We start from the raw sequence: 16,047 nt of genomic DNA, 5'->3' as shown, positions 1-16,047 counted from the left end.
CCCCCCCCCCCCCCCCACTCTGATGCCTCTGACTGCGTAGATTATCAGCATCAAAGGAGTGCTTTACGAACAAGAACAATAGCATCGGTAGTATTAGTAGTAAAAACAAAACAAAAAAGAAGAGAGACACCAACAGGAAAGCAGCTATGAACGTGGCTCTACTTCTCGTGCTATTTATTCTTTCCCTGTGCTGCACCGTTGCTCAGGGCAGGAACTTATATCCGTCCTGCCAAGGGGACGAACGACAAGGGTTCGCAGGTGCAGGTGGAGAGACGACCATCTTTGCACTGCCGCAAAAGACACGCGCGTTGACACTGGTGTGTCTTGCTTACGAGGTCAGCAGCCTCATGGGGGGCATGAAAAAGGGCGAAAAGGACCCGTGCTATGTGCCTCATCAGACGGAGTACCTGCACCGCATCGTCGTCCGGGCGGCGACGGAGGATGAGGCCACTCGGAAAGTCAATGTAACGGATTTTGATGTGAAGGACCTTGCAGGGGGATCCCTCGGCAATGTTGTTATTCGCCTTTTGGGGATGAGTAAAGTGTCCCTGGTTTTTATGAACGACGCAACGAACCACCAGTGCTCACTGCGCATACGTGCGATCATAAGCTTCGCGGAGCAGGCGGAGCCAACTCAACAGGAGCGTTTGCCAGTGGCAGTTTCGGTGGTTCCTCGGACAGTGTATGTCAAACGCAGTGCGATGACGACCGTCCTACTGCGTTACCCATGGGGCACAAATATGCACGAGGCTCAGTCAGACGTCGTGAAACTTGTCGCTTTGTCTAAGGAATGCGGGACGGGTTATTTCGATGGGCACGCCATGCGTATACCGTCATCTTTCCCACCTGTAAACCACCTTGGCGACCCTGCGACGCTGGGGGCACGTGACTACTACTTTGACACCCCTGAGACCTATCGCGTTTGCTACTATGGCAAGGGAAACCAGACGGGTTCTGAGATTGCGGTCATTCGTGTATTTGACGGCAACCCAACCTACTATCAAATGGTTAGTGGTCAAGACGAGCAAGGTCGTGTGTTCGTTGGAGCGGAAGCGACAGTAAAGTTCTACGGCTATGACCTTGACACTCGGCCTGGCGGGGACAGTGCAAAGTTTGTCACTGACGCTGAGGATTGTGCGACGGCGAAGCCCGCTGGTGGCGTGGCGGAGTCCACGGACCTTGGCCCTGGTGACAGCTACGGTCCTGGTACCACGTACACTCTATGGACGTGGGTGCTGAGGAAAGCTGGAGCCTTCAAGTTATGCTACAAGCGTCGCAACGGCGTGTGGACGGAGGTGCCCAGCATTGCTGACGTGGACCCAGAGGTGGCCTCTACCTCGACTTCTGGCGCTACTGAACCCAAACACATTCCGCGGCCCACAGACCCCGTGACGAAGGCGGAATGCCCCATGGCAAGTACAACGCCAGAGGCACCCTGGATTTCCTACAAGAGCTTAAAATTTACGTTCAATGGTACTAGATTGCCAAAGGATCTTCTCAAAACACTCAGCCAGCGGTTTTGCATTCCGCGTGCTGCGCTTGCCGTGACGCATGTGACACATGATCCGGATGGACGTCAAGTGATGTATCTTTCGATCCTTTGCGAGGACCTTGGGGAGGCGGCCTCCTGCGACACGGTGGAGAGGCAGAACTACATCCTCTCCCTAGGGCAGCAGAAGTTGACGCCTCTGGTAGGTCTTGGCATCGCCTCTGTGGAGGGAAGCCGGCACCTCTTTGCGTTTGGCGACGACGTGGTGGTTCTCAAGAAGTACGGTGGTCATATTTTGGTGCTGCTGATTACGTGCTTGACGGTGGTGGTGGTGGTGGCTATGGCAGTCTACGGCGTACTGAAGTACCGCGAAAGCCGTCAGTATTTTATTCAGTTCGGCGCTGACGACGCGGAGGTGGAGGACATGTACGCCACGGATGGCCCCGACGACTTGGGCTATCGTCGTCCACGGGGCGTGAAGGACGCCGTCATTGAGGTGGAGGAGTGAACCCAATACACGAAGTAGCGAGCAGAAAGGGAAGGCATAACGCAGTGAGTCAAAGTGGTGTTCCTTTGACACATGCGCACATATAAATATATTCATTCTTATTGTATGCTCGAGTTGCATGAATGGTGAGAAGGAATGGATGCCAACAGGCAACATTCTCACCTATATCATACACAAACATACACAAAAACACAAACACAGTGCCCAGTACGTGTGACCTCCGCAGAGGTGGAATAAGTGCTGGCGAGGGAGGTACGCCAACTCCCAGGGGAAGGAAAAGAAGAAGAAGAAGAAGATCCAGGCAAAAACAAGAACGTGTGAGGGAGGAGAAAAGAAGTGAAGTATATATCCACCTGTCAATCACTTCAGCCACGTGTGTGCGGTGGTGCAGGAGGTGGATTCACGTGAAGGAAGGAATTTTATTATTGCTTATATTTTTTTTTTCAAGTGAAAAAGTGAAAACAATTTCTTATTGCTGCGTGTGTGTTTTCTCTTTCTTTTGTTTGTGTTTCTTCCCACTTCCGCCGCACCGCCCCGGCGGGGTCTGTAGTGTGGTTTTACTTCTGCTGTCGCGCGGCCGCGGTAAATATTCTTCGACACGTATCCCCTCTTCTTTTGCACTCTCTCTCTCTCTCTCTCTCTCTCTTCTTGTTCTGTTAGAGTTTGTATTGCTTGAAGGAGTAACCAGATAGAAACGAGAAGGGAAAGGGAAGATGCTTTGCCGCAGAATTCTGCGGTGTTGCGCGGCAGCCGCCGCCGCACCTGTGACGACTGGAAAAAGGCCGTTGCTCAGCCAAGCAAACACACACGGCTTCACACATAAAGACACGCGTCGAATTGATGAACTCAATCTAGTTGCCTACGAGTGGAGGCACGAGCGGACCGGGGCCGTGTATTATCATATCGATGCAGATGATCGGAACTGCACCTTCTGCATTGGGTTTCGCACTCCCGCCGAGAACGACAAGGGGACGTCGCACATTTTGGAGCACACCGTACTGTGTGGCAGTAAAAAATATCCGGTGCGGGACCCCTTTTTCATGATGATGCGCCGCTCTTTGAGCACATTTATGAATGCTATGACCGGTGCCGATTACACCCTTTACCCGTTTGCCACAACCAACCGGCAGGACTTCTGCAATTTGATGGATGTTTACCTTGACGCCGTCCTGCACCCACTCTTGCGTGTGGAGGACTTTAAGCAGGAGGGTCACCGCGTGGAAATTGGGGCGGGCGGAGAAGAGGGAGCAGGGAGGCGGCTGGTGTATAACGGGGTTGTGTTTAACGAGATGCGGGGGGTGGTTTCGGAACCCGCGCAGCACTACGCACACGCATTAATGCGGCTTATGCTCCCAGGGACGCACTACGAACACATCTCCGGCGGATACCCACCGGAAGTGTTGAAGCTCACCCACGAAGAGCTGGTGGCCTTTCACAGGAGACACTACCACCCCAGCAACAGCATCACCTTCACCTACGGTGCGCAGCACCCAGAGCCGTGGATGGCGATTCTTGACAGCTACTTCTCGTCCTTTTCGAAGGGCGAGGTGATCACAGTCCCCACCCTAACTCTGGAGCGACGCTTCCGTCAGATGCAGCGGATTTCCTTGCAAGGGCCACTAAACTCAATGGGAAATCCACAGCGTCAGAAGCGCATTTCGGTTTCTTTTGGGGTGCAGCAGGAAGATAACCAGCTGGAGGATATGGTGGATTTGAGTGTGCTGGATTCATTGCTCTCAAGTGGTCCCAGCTCCCCGCTCTATCAGGCGCTTGTGGAGTCACAGATTGGAAGCCGCTACGCACCGATGCGAGGCTACTCCTTTTATCTCTCTTCACCGTTTGTTTCATACGGTGTCGAAGGTGTGGATGAGGCTCGACCAAACGCGGAGGAGGAGGTATTAAACGCTGTTATTTCCACTCTACAAAAGGTGAAGAAGGAGGGGTTTGACCAGCGTCGAGTGCAGTCCGTTATTTTTCAAGAGGAGCTGCAGCAACGACACCGTGCGGCCGACTATGGTGTGAGTCTTTGCACATGCCTTTGCTCGATAGGCCTGTGTCGTGCCGCAAATAACCCGCTTGACTTTATTGATTGGCTCCCACACCTACGGCGACTGGGGGAGAAACAAGTAGCTCCACTTCTCCCACGCATCTCCAAGAATCTTCTTGACAATCCCCACTGTGCGTTGGTGTCGGTCTCAGCGAAGAAGGAGTACTTGGAGTCCCTCCGTGATACACTCACCTGCATGGAAGAGAAGCTAAACGAGGGTGTCACGGATGCTCGCAAGGAGGAGATTGAGGCAGAAACGGCAAGTTGGCTTGAGCGAGTTCGTGCACCACAAAACGGTGATCTTCTCCCTACTCTCACCGTGAGGGATATCCCATGTCAATCCTTTCAGGAGCCCACCCCACAACATGCAAAGTCCGGTGACCACGCATCTCTTTATACCATTTCAAATTCCACAAACGGATTGGTGTATGTGCATGGTCTTGTGCCTTTTGAAGCGTCTTTGGTGTCGTCCATCCGGGAAGGCGGGGCTACTGACTGTTTGGCGGATATTCCCCTGTGGCACTCCCTGCTTGGAAAACTGGGCGCGGGTGGATATTCCTTCAAGGAACTGTCCATCGCCACAGAGCTTGTCTGCGGTGGTTTTGCCTTCTCCCCGGTACTTAACCAGTCCTATCGACAGAAGTCTGCGTATATCCTTGGTACCGCCTTTGGCTTCTACACAACGAAGGAGAAGCTACGGGAGGCGTTGGAGCTTCTTAAAATCACTCTTCTTGAGCCAGCAACCTCCGCTGAGGATGATGCTGTGCGTGGTCGCGTCTTGTCTCTGACCAAAGCACGCTGCTCTGAAGTTATTCAGCGTCTGCAGCATTATGGCAATCGTGTTGCCACAACCCTGGCAATCTCACGCCTGACACGCTGTGGAGCTGTGAAGGAGGAATGGTCCGGTCTCACGCAGTCGATGCATGCCTCTCAGTTGCTTGAGAGTATTCAAAATGGCGATGAGGCAGCTGTGCGTCACGCCATTGTAAACATTTTAAGCTGCTATGAAGCCTTCGCTCGAGCGCTGGCGTCAAACATTCGCCATGGTACTCTTTGGGCAACATGCGAAGGAGAGCACCGCAATGAGGTGGAGACAGCGTTGGCAGCGTTCCTGCGGAGTTTTCCTACCGTTACTTCTGGTGCACCAGTCTCAACACGTCTCTCGTTTCCAGCGTTAGAGCGATCCACTGGTGTCCCGCAGATCCGTAAGACGCTGCCCATTGACACCTCTTACGTGGGCTTTGCCGTTGCAAACGAGTTGGACTGGAGTCATCCTCAACAAGCGCCGTTACGGGTGGCATGTCAGCTGCTTGGAAACGAGTACCTGCACCGCCTCATTCGCGAGGAGGGTGGGGCCTACGGGTCAACTGCAGACGCCACTCTTAAAGGGGAGGTGGGTGGCATCACCATGTCCAGCTACCGCGATCCTGCGCCGGAGCAAACTGTACGTGTCTTTCAGGAGGTTGCGAGTTGGCTTGGAAACGCCAACAATGTTACGCAAGTGAGGGTGGATGAGGCGAAACTCCGCATATTTGCAAGCATCGACGCCCCATACGCTGCCGACAGCTACGGTGAATCGTACTTCCTACACGATGTGCTTCCGACACAGAAGCAGGCGATGCGTGACGCTTTGTTAAGTGTTGAACCAAAGGACGTTGTAAACGTGGCACAGTACTTTGATGTTAGCGGGAATGCATCTTCCGCCGTGAGTGTACTGTGCCCAGAGGAGTCTGTCCAGGAGCCATGTTCACATCAGAAAAAGTGAAGGGGATACTAAAGAAGGGGAGGAACCAACTGATGCTGCTTGCGTACCACACATGCTCCTCGTATTGACGTTGGGGTGTGGTGTTGTTGTTACACTGGGCGGGAAGGGGCTGCTTCTATCTTTTTTTCTTTTTTTTTTTTTGGTTCTCACGTCCTGTTGATTTTCTTCTTGAGTCTTCTTTCGCATCGCTGTTGCGTTTAGCGTCAGGAATCTCGCGCTGCGTGGCGCTACATGGAAACCCCGCGTTGGGCGCTGCGGTTCATGTATATGCAACGGTGGTCCTGGCATCACGGTATTTGTTGGTGGAGACGACGCTCACGTGTCTGGGCCGCGGGCCAGCGGTGGTGTGGCCACTCGGCGACGAGGTCCATATTTATTTTCTCCGCTGCGTGGGTTGCTGTCACCAGCGTTGCTGCCTCCGTGGCGCTTTGCCGCCCGCTTGACACGCCTGACTATCTCGTCCCGTACTACTTGCGCGACATTACCACCCGCTTCAGGCACTACGCGAGTTACCGTAAGCGTGAAGGCGGTGCAAAGTACATGACGGTTGAAGACTTTGTACGGGCTTTGCTGGCCTCAAGCGATAACGAGCCACCGGACCCTGCTGTGGTGGCGGGCATGACCAAACTATTCACCGACCTTGATGCCGACGGCAACGCGTATCTCAGCCTGAGTGAGTTCTCTTTTCTTATGGTGCTGCTAACGGCCAGACCGGAGGACATAAAGGTGCTTTTCTCCGTGTTGGATGAGGACCGTGTGGGGAGTTTGAGCCTGGACGAGTTTGCAGGGGTGTTGCGGGGGTTGGGCTGCAGCAGGAAGCAGGCGCACTTGTTGACGCGTGGTCAAAAAAACAGTATTGTGCGACTACTCTTTGGCGAGGATGGATGCCGCCGCTGCACCTTAAAGGAAGTTGCAGAAACACTCGACGCCGTCAACGTGGAGGTGTGGACGGCCGAGTTCCGTCAGTTTGACACGGACCACAACGACTGCATCACCGCTGAACAATTTGGAAAACTCATCGCAAACCATATGATTGGGAGTCATCCACCGTTTCACATTGTGGGCAACATACGAAAGCTGCGGGGTAGTGGAGAGACTATCACGCTTGAACTGTGGATTGGATTTCATCGCATCATGCAGCACGCCGACGAGATAGCGGAGGTGGTGGAGCTGTTCACCTCCTCGGGGCTTCCTTTAAGGAAAAAAGACTTCAACCGTGCAGTCAAGGCCGCGGGGTTGCCCCCTTTTGTTGATGTGGAGTTGGACCTTGTCATGGCCCTCTTTGATCGCAACAATGACGGAGTCGTGGAGTTTGATGAGTTTATCTCTGTGATGAAGCAGAAGCTTGGGTACCACTACGGTCACCGCGGTGTCCCACGCGAGAAGAAAAACCTCCCCACACGTTTTGTGGAGTGTGTTGGCGAGGTGTTTCCCCACTAGTTGCGCCCCTTCCCTCCGTATTATCTGTCTTGTTGTCTTGTCTGTAACTCATTCGCTCCTCTTGTGCCTTGTTTTTGTATTACTGTGCGTGTGCTGGGTGTAACGGTAATCTGCGGCTAACTCCTCTTGTTATTTTGTTATATTTCTTTCTCTCTTTCTCTCTCTTACACACGCGGAGTCCCATTTTGTTTTTCTCTTCAGTTTGTTTGTTTGTTGTTGTTGTTTTTTGCTTGTTTTGCATCTCTTCAGGGGGGCGAGGAACTTCGTCCATGCAGCGCGCCTCACCAAAGTTGGCGGCGGACCTGGAAAACCGCACCACTTTTTTGGTGCAGCTGCGGTCTCTGCTTACGCAGGCCCAAAACATTGTAAGGAGAAGCCAAAAGTGCAAGCTGCAGGACCTGCAGGTGGGCTTGGAGGTGTGGGTGCGGGAGGTGGGCGAGGTGGGGACACCACACCCGTCCATTTGTGCTCCAACCCCTGGTGGCTCCGTCGCACCATCGCACGACCGGGACCCGCTCCAGTCAAGCTCCCCCGACGTAACCGGGGGAATAGATGACAGCAACAAAAACACTGGCAGCGGCAGAAGCCCATTAACCCCGCCACAGCTGGCCTCAGTCTTGACGTCGGTCACGGCACCCCCGAGTGCACGATCGCTTTGTGGAGATGCCCTCTCCTCTACGGTGGACATGGGGAACAGCGCGAGCAACAAAATGCTTCACGGTTCAGTGAGCGCTAGCTTTGCTCTGTCCAGCGATTTTGAGACGCGCAATCTGGAGGACTTTGCAGAGTTTCTTGGCATGTTCTTCTCTAGTGGTTTGCAGGAAATAATGAAGCTGCGCAGCGTAGGACGTAACGCAGCGCGTCTCGTTATAGTTCGCTGCTTCTCTATCATTGCGTGTTCCCTGCAGCAGGTTTTGCATCAAGTCTACGGTGAGCCGCGTGAAGCAGAAGAATTGCTTTCTAAGGTCAACGGAGAGGATAATGGAGTTTCATCTGCATATTCTTTTATACCTTTTTCGCGTGATATTCGGATTGCTACCAACGCGGTGATGAAGTGCATTGAGCTTTTGACGAGTCCTATGGATGTACTTTCGATGCGGTTCGCGGCACAGGTTTGCGTGGATGTTCTAAAGCAGCTTCGTCAGTGTGTTACCTTTTTTGTGTATCGGGCCCTCTGTGAGGAAATGAGGCGTTTGCGCATGATGAGGGCTGATGCCAGCGATCCCGATGATCCGTCACTGGATGCGGCAAAGCTGCAGCAAGGTGCTAAGCGGCGGGCACAAGAACTACGTCTTCAGATGGGACCCTCTTTGCTTGCTAGTGTTGAACACCTCATGAGTCTTGTCTGCTCCAGTGTGCGTTACTTGATGTCGGTTGCCTCGCGGAAGGACGATGTGTCCTCTCCAGAGGAACGGGGTCTGAAGAAAGATGTATGTGCAAACGTATTTGCTTTGGTGCAGTGGGTGACACCCACATCGTGGTTGAATCGATGCAGGCGGCAACCGTTATCGGGGGGCATAGGTGGCAGGGAACAGGAACCGGATGTTGCCGCGGAACGATCCCTTCGTATCGGCTTTCCTCAGTCGGAGTCGTTTCCGGACTGGGACGGCATGGAAACCACACACCTACTGTGTTATCGAATGGCCTGTTGCGTTATGGACGCGGTGTTTCCCGTGGCATTTTCGCCTGAATACATCGCCTGCGTCGCAGAGTATTGTGGAGACCAGAATGAAGGCCAACTGATGGCCGTACGGGTGCTGAACGACACAGTAAAGAACTTGATGGAAACAGACATGGAGGAGTTTCGGCACGTGCTTGGGTGCTCGGCATGGAGGAAACGGATAGCGGAGGGCATCCTGAATTGCCTCGTGTCGCTAGAGCCGGCGGTGTTAGAGGCAGGCCTGGATACGCTGCAGCGGATCATCGTGGGCTGCCCCGAGTGTGTGGGCTCAGAGGTGGGGTTTGTGTACACAGGCGGGGTCTTTGGGCTGCTGGAGTCGGACAGCACCCCACACAGGATGCGGCGCCTGCTCCTTCGACATGTTATCAGCACATTTTTCACACCCATGAAGGACGTTGAACAGCCGTCACTGCTACTGCGCCTGTACCAACGGTTTGACCTGAACGTCCGTTGGCATCAACTGAACGTGGTGCAGCAGGCCATCGCGACGCTCTCAAAAACGGTACGCTGCGCCGCCCCAGAAGACTTCGCTGACGAAAAAGAAACGAAAAGCGACAACCAGGAGCCCATCGTGCCGCAGAAGAGTCCGCCATTTATCGCTCTCCAAGGTCTTTCATGGGCGGTGGAGCTGCTCTCTAGGCACATCTCGCGGGACGGTGGTGGCGCGGGAGGCAAGACCTACCCAAGGATTGAAAACCGTGACAGGAAACTAGAGGAGCAACGGGCGGTTGACGTCTTTAACAGCTCTCCCCTGAAAGGGATCAAAAAGTTGTTTGATGTCGCTGATGACGAAATGAACCCAACTGGGTATAAAAACGTGGCCGAGAAGAATTGGGCGCATCAGCATATCCCACTACCAGCATCTCACGCGACGGACACAAAAGTACACCGCATAGCGCAATTTCTGATGGAGACGCCCTCGCTAAATCCTGAATCGGTTGCAGAGTTTCTCTCATCCCCAGTGGTGCTTCCGTTGCAGGTGTGCCGGGCCTTTATGGAGACATTGCCGGTTGCTGGTAAAAGTCTTGTGGACGCAATGCGGATTTTATTTACTCTGGTGCAACTGCCTAAAGAAGGACAGCGCATTGAACGGCTACTTGAGTTTTTCTGCAGCGCGTACTTCAAGGCGAACTCGGTCGAGGGTGTAGATGCCGAGATGTTTCCGTTTAAAACTGAAAACGCGTGCTTTATTGTGGGTGTGGCAGTCATCATGCTAAACACAAACCTGCACAATCCACACGTTGCATCTGCGAGAATGACGGATTCCAGCTTTTACGCTCAACTGAAGGGGTGCAACGAGGGTAAAGACTTTCCAGAGCATTTCACAAAGAGCATCTTTCATGAAGTGCATCTGCGCTCGCTCTCCAGTATGAAGGGGTTCTGGTCAGCAGGAATGAGTAGTGGGGTGCGGTATGCAACGGTGCCGTTTCCGGGGAAAATGGACTCCTTTTTTTTTCTGGTGAAGAGCGCCGTGAATTGGCATTTGATGTCGTGCGGCAGCGTCTCCTCAGCGAGACCCGTGAGTTGGTGTACCGCTACAGTGGTGGTGACGTCCACTTGGATGAGACGACGCCGATGTGTTGGTGTTGCATCACGCAGGATTTGTTTCTTAGCACATGGCCTTCGCTGTGCGCCGTCTTTGGTGTTGCTGTGCATGGAGCCAAAGTGCCAGAGGAGGCCTTGACGCTTTGCATGATGGGCCTCCGATGCAGTTTTTTTGTGGCTGCTGCATTTGGCCTGCAGACGGAATGTGGTGTATCGCAGCTGGCACTACTGCGCATGGCTTCTTATGGACCTATGCGTGATGTGTGCCACAGGAGTATTCTTGAAGTAGCAGCCTCATCCCATAGTGGTTCTTTTTCAGCGATGTGTTGGGTGCCCGTGGTGGAGTTGCTGGTGGCTATACGAAACCAGCAACAGAAGATGGTGGTTGAGGCGGAATCGGTGTTTGGTCGCGTGGAGGAGTTTACCCGTGAATCCTGCGAGATTGATCGTGCGCAGGCATCTCCAAAGGCACCTGTTGCCGCTACAAGAGCTGTGCAAGAGGTGCTGCAGGGCATTTCGACCGTTCTGCAGAACACAAGTGCCGATGGAAAGATGCTTTTTGCTGCATTTTATGTGCTGCGTCGGTTCCTGGGGTACTCGCTCATCTCGCATGCAGAAGAGCAAGGGACGGTTGTGACGAACTTAATCAATGTGCGTGACTTCAGTGGTCTTGTGGTTCCGAGGCTTGTTGATGTCGCGGAAGCTCGGCGTGGAAAGGGTGATGAATACATGCGCCTTGTGGTGGAGTTTGTTGTGGACATTCTCAACACCGTGTGGGGCTCATATATCTGCGGAGTGAGGTCGGAGACGGTTGGCCGGCACTCGGAACTAATCAACTGTTTTTCCTTTTTTCGGAGCTGTTATGAGCAGTGTGGGGCCTCGGCGGAAGCGCGCATGCACGTGCTGCAAGGTGTGAAGGAGCTCATTGCCCGCACGCTGCTCAAGGTGGGGTCAACCAGGAGGGGACCAATGGGGTTTCACGCGCATACACTGTACCTCATGGCACGGATTTGGCTTCAGTTGCTGCATCCCGTCGTGCGAGCCCTTTCAGACAAGGATAGTGTGGGAACAGAGACATGCAGTCTCGCCGTGCACATACTTCGCAAGCTTGTCGTTCTTGGTTGTGGAACGGGCGGCTCAACTGTTGACGTTCAGCTGCCGGAGAGCGTCCGCAATATTCTGCTGCTACTTCTGGTGAACGTGGCGTACGTCGGGGGCATGTGCAGCGACGTTGACAGTGCACAGTCATGTGTGGCGCAGTTTTCTACCATTTGTGCGACTGCGCTGAATCGGGATGGGACAATTCCCTCGGAAATTGAGTCGCCGCCCCTCACTACCGCAGCACACGTGGCGGAATCAAATTCCGCCACGGAGATTAGCACAATTCTCCTGCAACAACTCGTCGAGAATGTGCGGCAGAGGCCGAACATGCTCGTCCTCCACGCGCTGGAACGCATGAGCCTGCTCCTCTTCTGCCATGCACAACAAACACGGACGGATGTCATCAGCGCCCTACGCGCGCTGGTGATGCAGCTGGCGCCCTCTCAATTGCAGCATCTCGCCGTGCACCTTGCCGACGCCGTGCTGGAGGCCTCCTTGGGCCACGCGACACCGGAGTACAAGCCCTCCCTGACAGAGCCAATTGGCGTGAGCCACGTCCTCTTTGGCCTGAATGCGTCCATCGTCATGCGCAGGTGTTCGCCCACCGCATTCCGTGCCACTCTTCCCCTTGTGTTAAACTTCATGTCGCAGGAGATGCTCTCGGAGGGGCCACTGGAGCATATGGATGCCATTGCGGAGATCGTGCTGCAGCACTGCCTGGTTCCCCTAGCTGTGTCACCGCGTTCTTCCTTCCAGATTCGTGCAACTGCCGTTCGCTTCCTCATGCACGCTGTTTCTCTTTGTGTCACGCGTCAAACCGTTGATGGTAAAAAGTCTTGCAGCAGCCGCAGCAGCCGCATCATTGCGGAGTGTGTGAGTCTGCTTCTTTTTGCGCTGCGTGTTCCCGTGCGTTTTATCGTTCCTGACGGCGCTGACCATGCCGGGCGCCAGTGGGTGAAGGAAGAAAAGTCGGGTGCTCTTTCGGCGTACATGCGGGAAGGCGCGGCGGCTGTTCAGACGCTGTGGACCGCTGAGGCATATGAAGTGACAGGAAGCCGGCATATTTCGACGATTGGCGTCACGGAGGAGGTGGAGCCCGAAGAACTCCTCCGCACGATGCGTGGCAGCTGGTCCTCGCCGCTTGGGGAGTTGGCGACGGATGAGCAGTTGGTGGAGTACTGTACATTGATGGCACAGCTGCTGCCACCGCTGCCGAAGGTGTTGGGTGCTCTCCCTCCTCCTGCCTTGGGGCCGGAGAACGGCACCGCGACCAGACACTCTCCACCACAGAAGCAGCAACGACAGGAAGAAGAGCAAGACAAAGAAAGGGCAGAGAAGCAGCAAGTTGGGTTGGGGGTGTGGACGCCTCCTTCCGCAGATTACCGGCTGCTGAAGGAGTTGGTGCAAGAGGCCGTTGGTATCTTTTTTGCCATTTTGTGGCGTGTGAACAATGTAGTGGAGATGGAGGAGTTTGCGACGAGGGCAACGCAAAAAGGGCGTGATGCGCCGTCCATCTCCAAAAGCAACGCTCTTCTTCCTCATGCTGCCATCCGGGGAGGACTGAACGCCTTCCTGGCGCTCGCGCTTTGGACTGACATCTCGGAACTCCGCAACGTCTTTGGGGAGGTCCTGCGCATCACGGCAACGGTGCAGACCTCCACCCTCAGCACTCGGGAGGTGCAAAAGACGGCGGATAGTTCCGCAGAAACAGCGGCTATGCAGCGCCTGAGCCCTCAGGAGCAGCAACATATACGCAGCTGCAACGTAGGGATGTACCAGGAGCTCTCCTCTGTGGTGGCACACTGGGTAAGGACCATCCTGCAACAGACCGATGCAGCGACCTCTGTGCTTACGGGTACGCAACGGAAAGAGCTGCAAGCAGTCGCTGGAACGCCCGAGGTGTTTCAAGGCCTTGTGCGGCTTTTGGCAGTCACGGCTGGGACAGTCATTGTGGCGGTTCGCGACTACTTGGTGTGGTATATTTCTGTATATGAGCATGATGAGGAAAAAATAGTGGAGCTGCTTCCGTCCGACGCCTCGCAGAGGGCCTCACCTTAAAACATATGCCAGGAAGAAGGTTGAGGAAACAAAGCGGCCGTGAAAAGAAAATTTGTGCATGTGTGAATGATGAAAGAGAAAAGGAGGGGTTTACATATGGTTGCTCACCTTGCCTGCTCGGTTCTTTTCCTTTTTGCCCCCCATCCCCACCCTTTTTTTTTATTTGTTTGTTTGTTTGTTTGCCCCCAACCATGAAGTAGGAAAAAAGGGGCGGTAGTAATGTTTTTCGTTATTATGTTATTATTTGTCCTGTGTGTCTTCGGGGCTTGGCCATGCTGCCCGCTGCCAAAGGAGGTCTGTTACCCGTTTTTGTCTCTTGTCTCTTTGTGGTATGTGGTAAATGGTGCCCTATGCTCCTGCTGATGGTGCTTCTTGTTGTCTGCGAGATGCCGACGGGCGGCGGCGGCGGCGGGTAGGGGACATTGGGCAAGTGCGTGGGGAAGGCACAAAACGGACGCAAGGAGAAATAGCGAATGCCCATTACTGCCGTGCGAGTGGCAACGGCCCTCTCGGGCGGCGTCGACAGTGCGGTGGCAGCGTTGTTCCTGCGCCGCTGCGTGCCGCGTTGGTGTGATGTGGAGGCGTTGTGGAGAACAGAGCGTCCCCTGCAATTGTGTGAGGTGGTTGAGGCTCTCGAGCAACAACGACCATGGTCGGAGGTTGTGGCCTTTGCGCCTGCAACGGCGGAGGCCACTCACGATCCTGCAGCAGCGGTCCACTACTTCCCGCTCTTTATGAGAAACTGGGAGGATGCTTCAGAGAGCGACGGCGTTGGTCGACGCTGGTGTGAGGCGGCGCAGCAGGACTACCACGACGCGATGGATGTTGCGCGCCTGTTAGGCCTTCTTCGCCATGGGGATCTGTTGCCGCTGCATAACTATAGCACTTGTTATGTGGAGAAGTGCTTCCAACCTATGCTGAGCGCCTATGCTCGTGGAGAGACTCTCAATGTGGATGTATTATGCAATGAGGAGGTGAAGTTTCAGGCACTCCTTGACGCCCTACTCACCACAGGAAGGGCGGCTTACCTTGCAACGGGCCACTATGCCCGTACTGTCTCTGTTCCTCGTTTACGTGGTAGCAGTGAGACACCCGCACCACTGCGGGTGATTGCCAGGCCCTTCTCTGCTAGAAATGACCTCAACGATCAGACGGTATTTCTCTCGCGCCTTTCAGCAAAGCAGACACGGAGGGCAATTTTTCCATTAGGCCATGTATTTGCGCGAAAGCTTGATGTGCGCGCTGTGGCAGAACACTTTGGCATGAAACAGGTAAGTGCGAAAAAGACGAGCACAGGGTTGTGTTTTGTGGGCGAGCATTACAGGAAAGTGAGACGGGGCGATGGTGGCGGTTGCGTCGGTGGATTCCGTTCCTTCCTGGAGGAATACATCGCCCTGGACAACACGACCCTTCAGAGACTCACAGCCGCAGGCAGACAGACGGCATTTATAAATGCCGAAACCCAAGGTGTCGTAAAGGCATCGGAATTGGCACTTCAGGGGGAAGATGGTGGGCCTCTGTTACCCGCTTATAGCCTGACACTTGGACAGCTGATCCGAGGCAAAGGTGACGGCGGGGAATCGGCGCGGTACTACGTGCAACGAAAGGAGCTGTTCCCTTCCAGTGAAGTTGAGAACCACGAAGCTGGTTATAACGATGCTTGGGGGTACGCGCGCTACTTGCGTACTGTGTGGCTGGTGGACCGCTGGGATCATCCCCTACTCTATGCAACGCTGGCGGAGCTACGCGACGTCGCGCTCTCGCTGCACCCACAGTGGCTTGAACGGCAAGCCGTGAATGTGCGGCTTCGGTGTCGCTGCTGTGCGCGGCACCAGGAACCGTTGCGCCCAGCGGAACTTTGCTTTGCGTGGAGTGAGGTGAGGGAGGCAAATGGGCGTGTTTGCGTGAGTCGCGCGACAGTTCTGTTTGAGGACCCTGTCCGCGCATTAACCCCTGGTCAGGCGCTGGTGGCGTATGTTTCGCTCGCAACGGAGGGCGCGGAGGATGTGGCGGGGTGGTTTGTTGCGGCAAGCGGCTGGATCGCGTAGCTTGTGTGGCGGCGGTTGCGGTTCTTGTTCCTTGTGGATCTGTGGGGGAAATGGTGTGGCCGCGTTTTGTATCGGCGTTGTGCGTGGTTGGGCGCGAACAGGCACACGGGCACACGCCTTGTGGTTGTCATGAATGTTTGTGTTTGTTTCTCAGCAAGATAAAAATCTAAGAAAGCATCCGCCCAAGCGCCAGCTTTCTCCGCTGGGGCGCTGGGCACGGTGGGCCTGCGAAATGAAATGGAACTAAAACAGCATGGAGATATTGTCATCAGTCGTTGCTCGGCACGTGTGGTGTCTTGTGTGCCCGTATTCTGCTTGTTATCTCACTCCCTCTCTCTCTCTCTCTCTCTCTCTCTCTGTGCGGA

At 54.5% G+C, this 16,047-nt stretch overlaps 6 protein-coding genes across 6 annotated transcripts, besides 9 other annotated features; all 6 read left to right on the top strand.

The window, feature by feature from the left end:
* Positions 1-146: 146 nt before the first annotated feature.
* Positions 147-1,997, top strand: TraAM80_02627 (putative Golgi/lysosome glycoprotein; the record flags this gene model as incomplete). The annotated part of the gene is made up of 1 exon (XM_029379626.1): positions 147-1,997. The coding sequence occupies one exon, from the start codon at positions 147-149 to the stop codon at positions 1,995-1,997; it is 1,851 nt and encodes a 616-aa protein (XP_029240548.1).
* A 168-nt stretch (positions 1,998-2,165) lies between these two features.
* Positions 2,166-2,197: a microsatellite.
* Positions 2,198-2,267: 70 nt separating this feature from the next.
* Positions 2,268-2,293: a microsatellite.
* Positions 2,294-2,617: 324 nt separating this feature from the next.
* Positions 2,618-2,643: a microsatellite.
* Positions 2,644-2,710: 67 nt separating this feature from the next.
* TraAM80_02626 (pitrilysin-like metalloprotease) lies at positions 2,711-5,809 on the top strand (the record flags this gene model as incomplete). The annotated part of the gene is made up of 1 exon (XM_029379625.1): positions 2,711-5,809. The coding sequence occupies one exon, from the start codon at positions 2,711-2,713 to the stop codon at positions 5,807-5,809; it is 3,099 nt and encodes a 1,032-aa protein (XP_029240547.1).
* A 120-nt stretch (positions 5,810-5,929) lies between these two features.
* Positions 5,930-5,950: a microsatellite.
* Positions 5,951-6,040: 90 nt separating this feature from the next.
* Positions 6,041-7,249, top strand: TraAM80_02625 (Ca2+ binding protein, contains EF-hand motif (ISS); the record flags this gene model as incomplete). Its single annotated transcript, XM_029379624.1, has 1 exon — positions 6,041-7,249. The coding sequence occupies one exon, from the start codon at positions 6,041-6,043 to the stop codon at positions 7,247-7,249; it is 1,209 nt and encodes a 402-aa protein (XP_029240546.1).
* Positions 7,250-7,382: 133 nt separating this feature from the next.
* Positions 7,383-7,412: a sequence feature (GA-rich).
* A 21-nt stretch (positions 7,413-7,433) lies between these two features.
* Positions 7,434-7,487: a sequence feature (A-rich).
* Positions 7,488-7,518: 31 nt separating this feature from the next.
* TraAM80_02624 (putative brefeldin A-inhibited guanine nucleotide-exchange protein 2) lies at positions 7,519-10,614 on the top strand (the record flags this gene model as incomplete). The annotated part of the gene is made up of 1 exon (XM_029379623.1): positions 7,519-10,614. One exon carries the CDS (start codon positions 7,519-7,521, stop codon positions 10,612-10,614), a length of 3,096 nt encoding a protein of 1,031 aa, XP_029240545.1.
* Positions 10,615-10,625: 11 nt separating this feature from the next.
* Positions 10,626-13,634, top strand: TraAM80_02623 (putative brefeldin A-inhibited guanine nucleotide-exchange protein 2; the record flags this gene model as incomplete). Its single annotated transcript, XM_029379622.1, has 1 exon — positions 10,626-13,634. One exon carries the CDS (start codon positions 10,626-10,628, stop codon positions 13,632-13,634), a length of 3,009 nt encoding a protein of 1,002 aa, XP_029240544.1.
* Positions 13,635-13,786: 152 nt separating this feature from the next.
* Positions 13,787-13,816: a microsatellite.
* A 213-nt stretch (positions 13,817-14,029) lies between these two features.
* Positions 14,030-14,046: a microsatellite.
* A 61-nt stretch (positions 14,047-14,107) lies between these two features.
* TraAM80_02622 (tRNA-methyl transferase) lies at positions 14,108-15,682 on the top strand (the record flags this gene model as incomplete). The annotated part of the gene is made up of 1 exon (XM_029379621.1): positions 14,108-15,682. One exon carries the CDS (start codon positions 14,108-14,110, stop codon positions 15,680-15,682), a length of 1,575 nt encoding a protein of 524 aa, XP_029240543.1.
* Positions 15,683-16,012: 330 nt separating this feature from the next.
* Positions 16,013-16,040: a microsatellite.
* Positions 16,041-16,047: the final 7 nt, after the last annotated feature.

This window comes from Trypanosoma rangeli (assembly GCF_003719475.1).
Source record: "Trypanosoma rangeli strain AM80 chromosome Unknown Tra_15.4_contig_00061, whole genome shotgun sequence".
NCBI classification, from domain to species: Eukaryota; Euglenozoa; class Kinetoplastea; order Trypanosomatida; family Trypanosomatidae; genus Trypanosoma; species Trypanosoma rangeli.
This window is presented reverse-complemented; position numbering and strand designations above follow the sequence as displayed.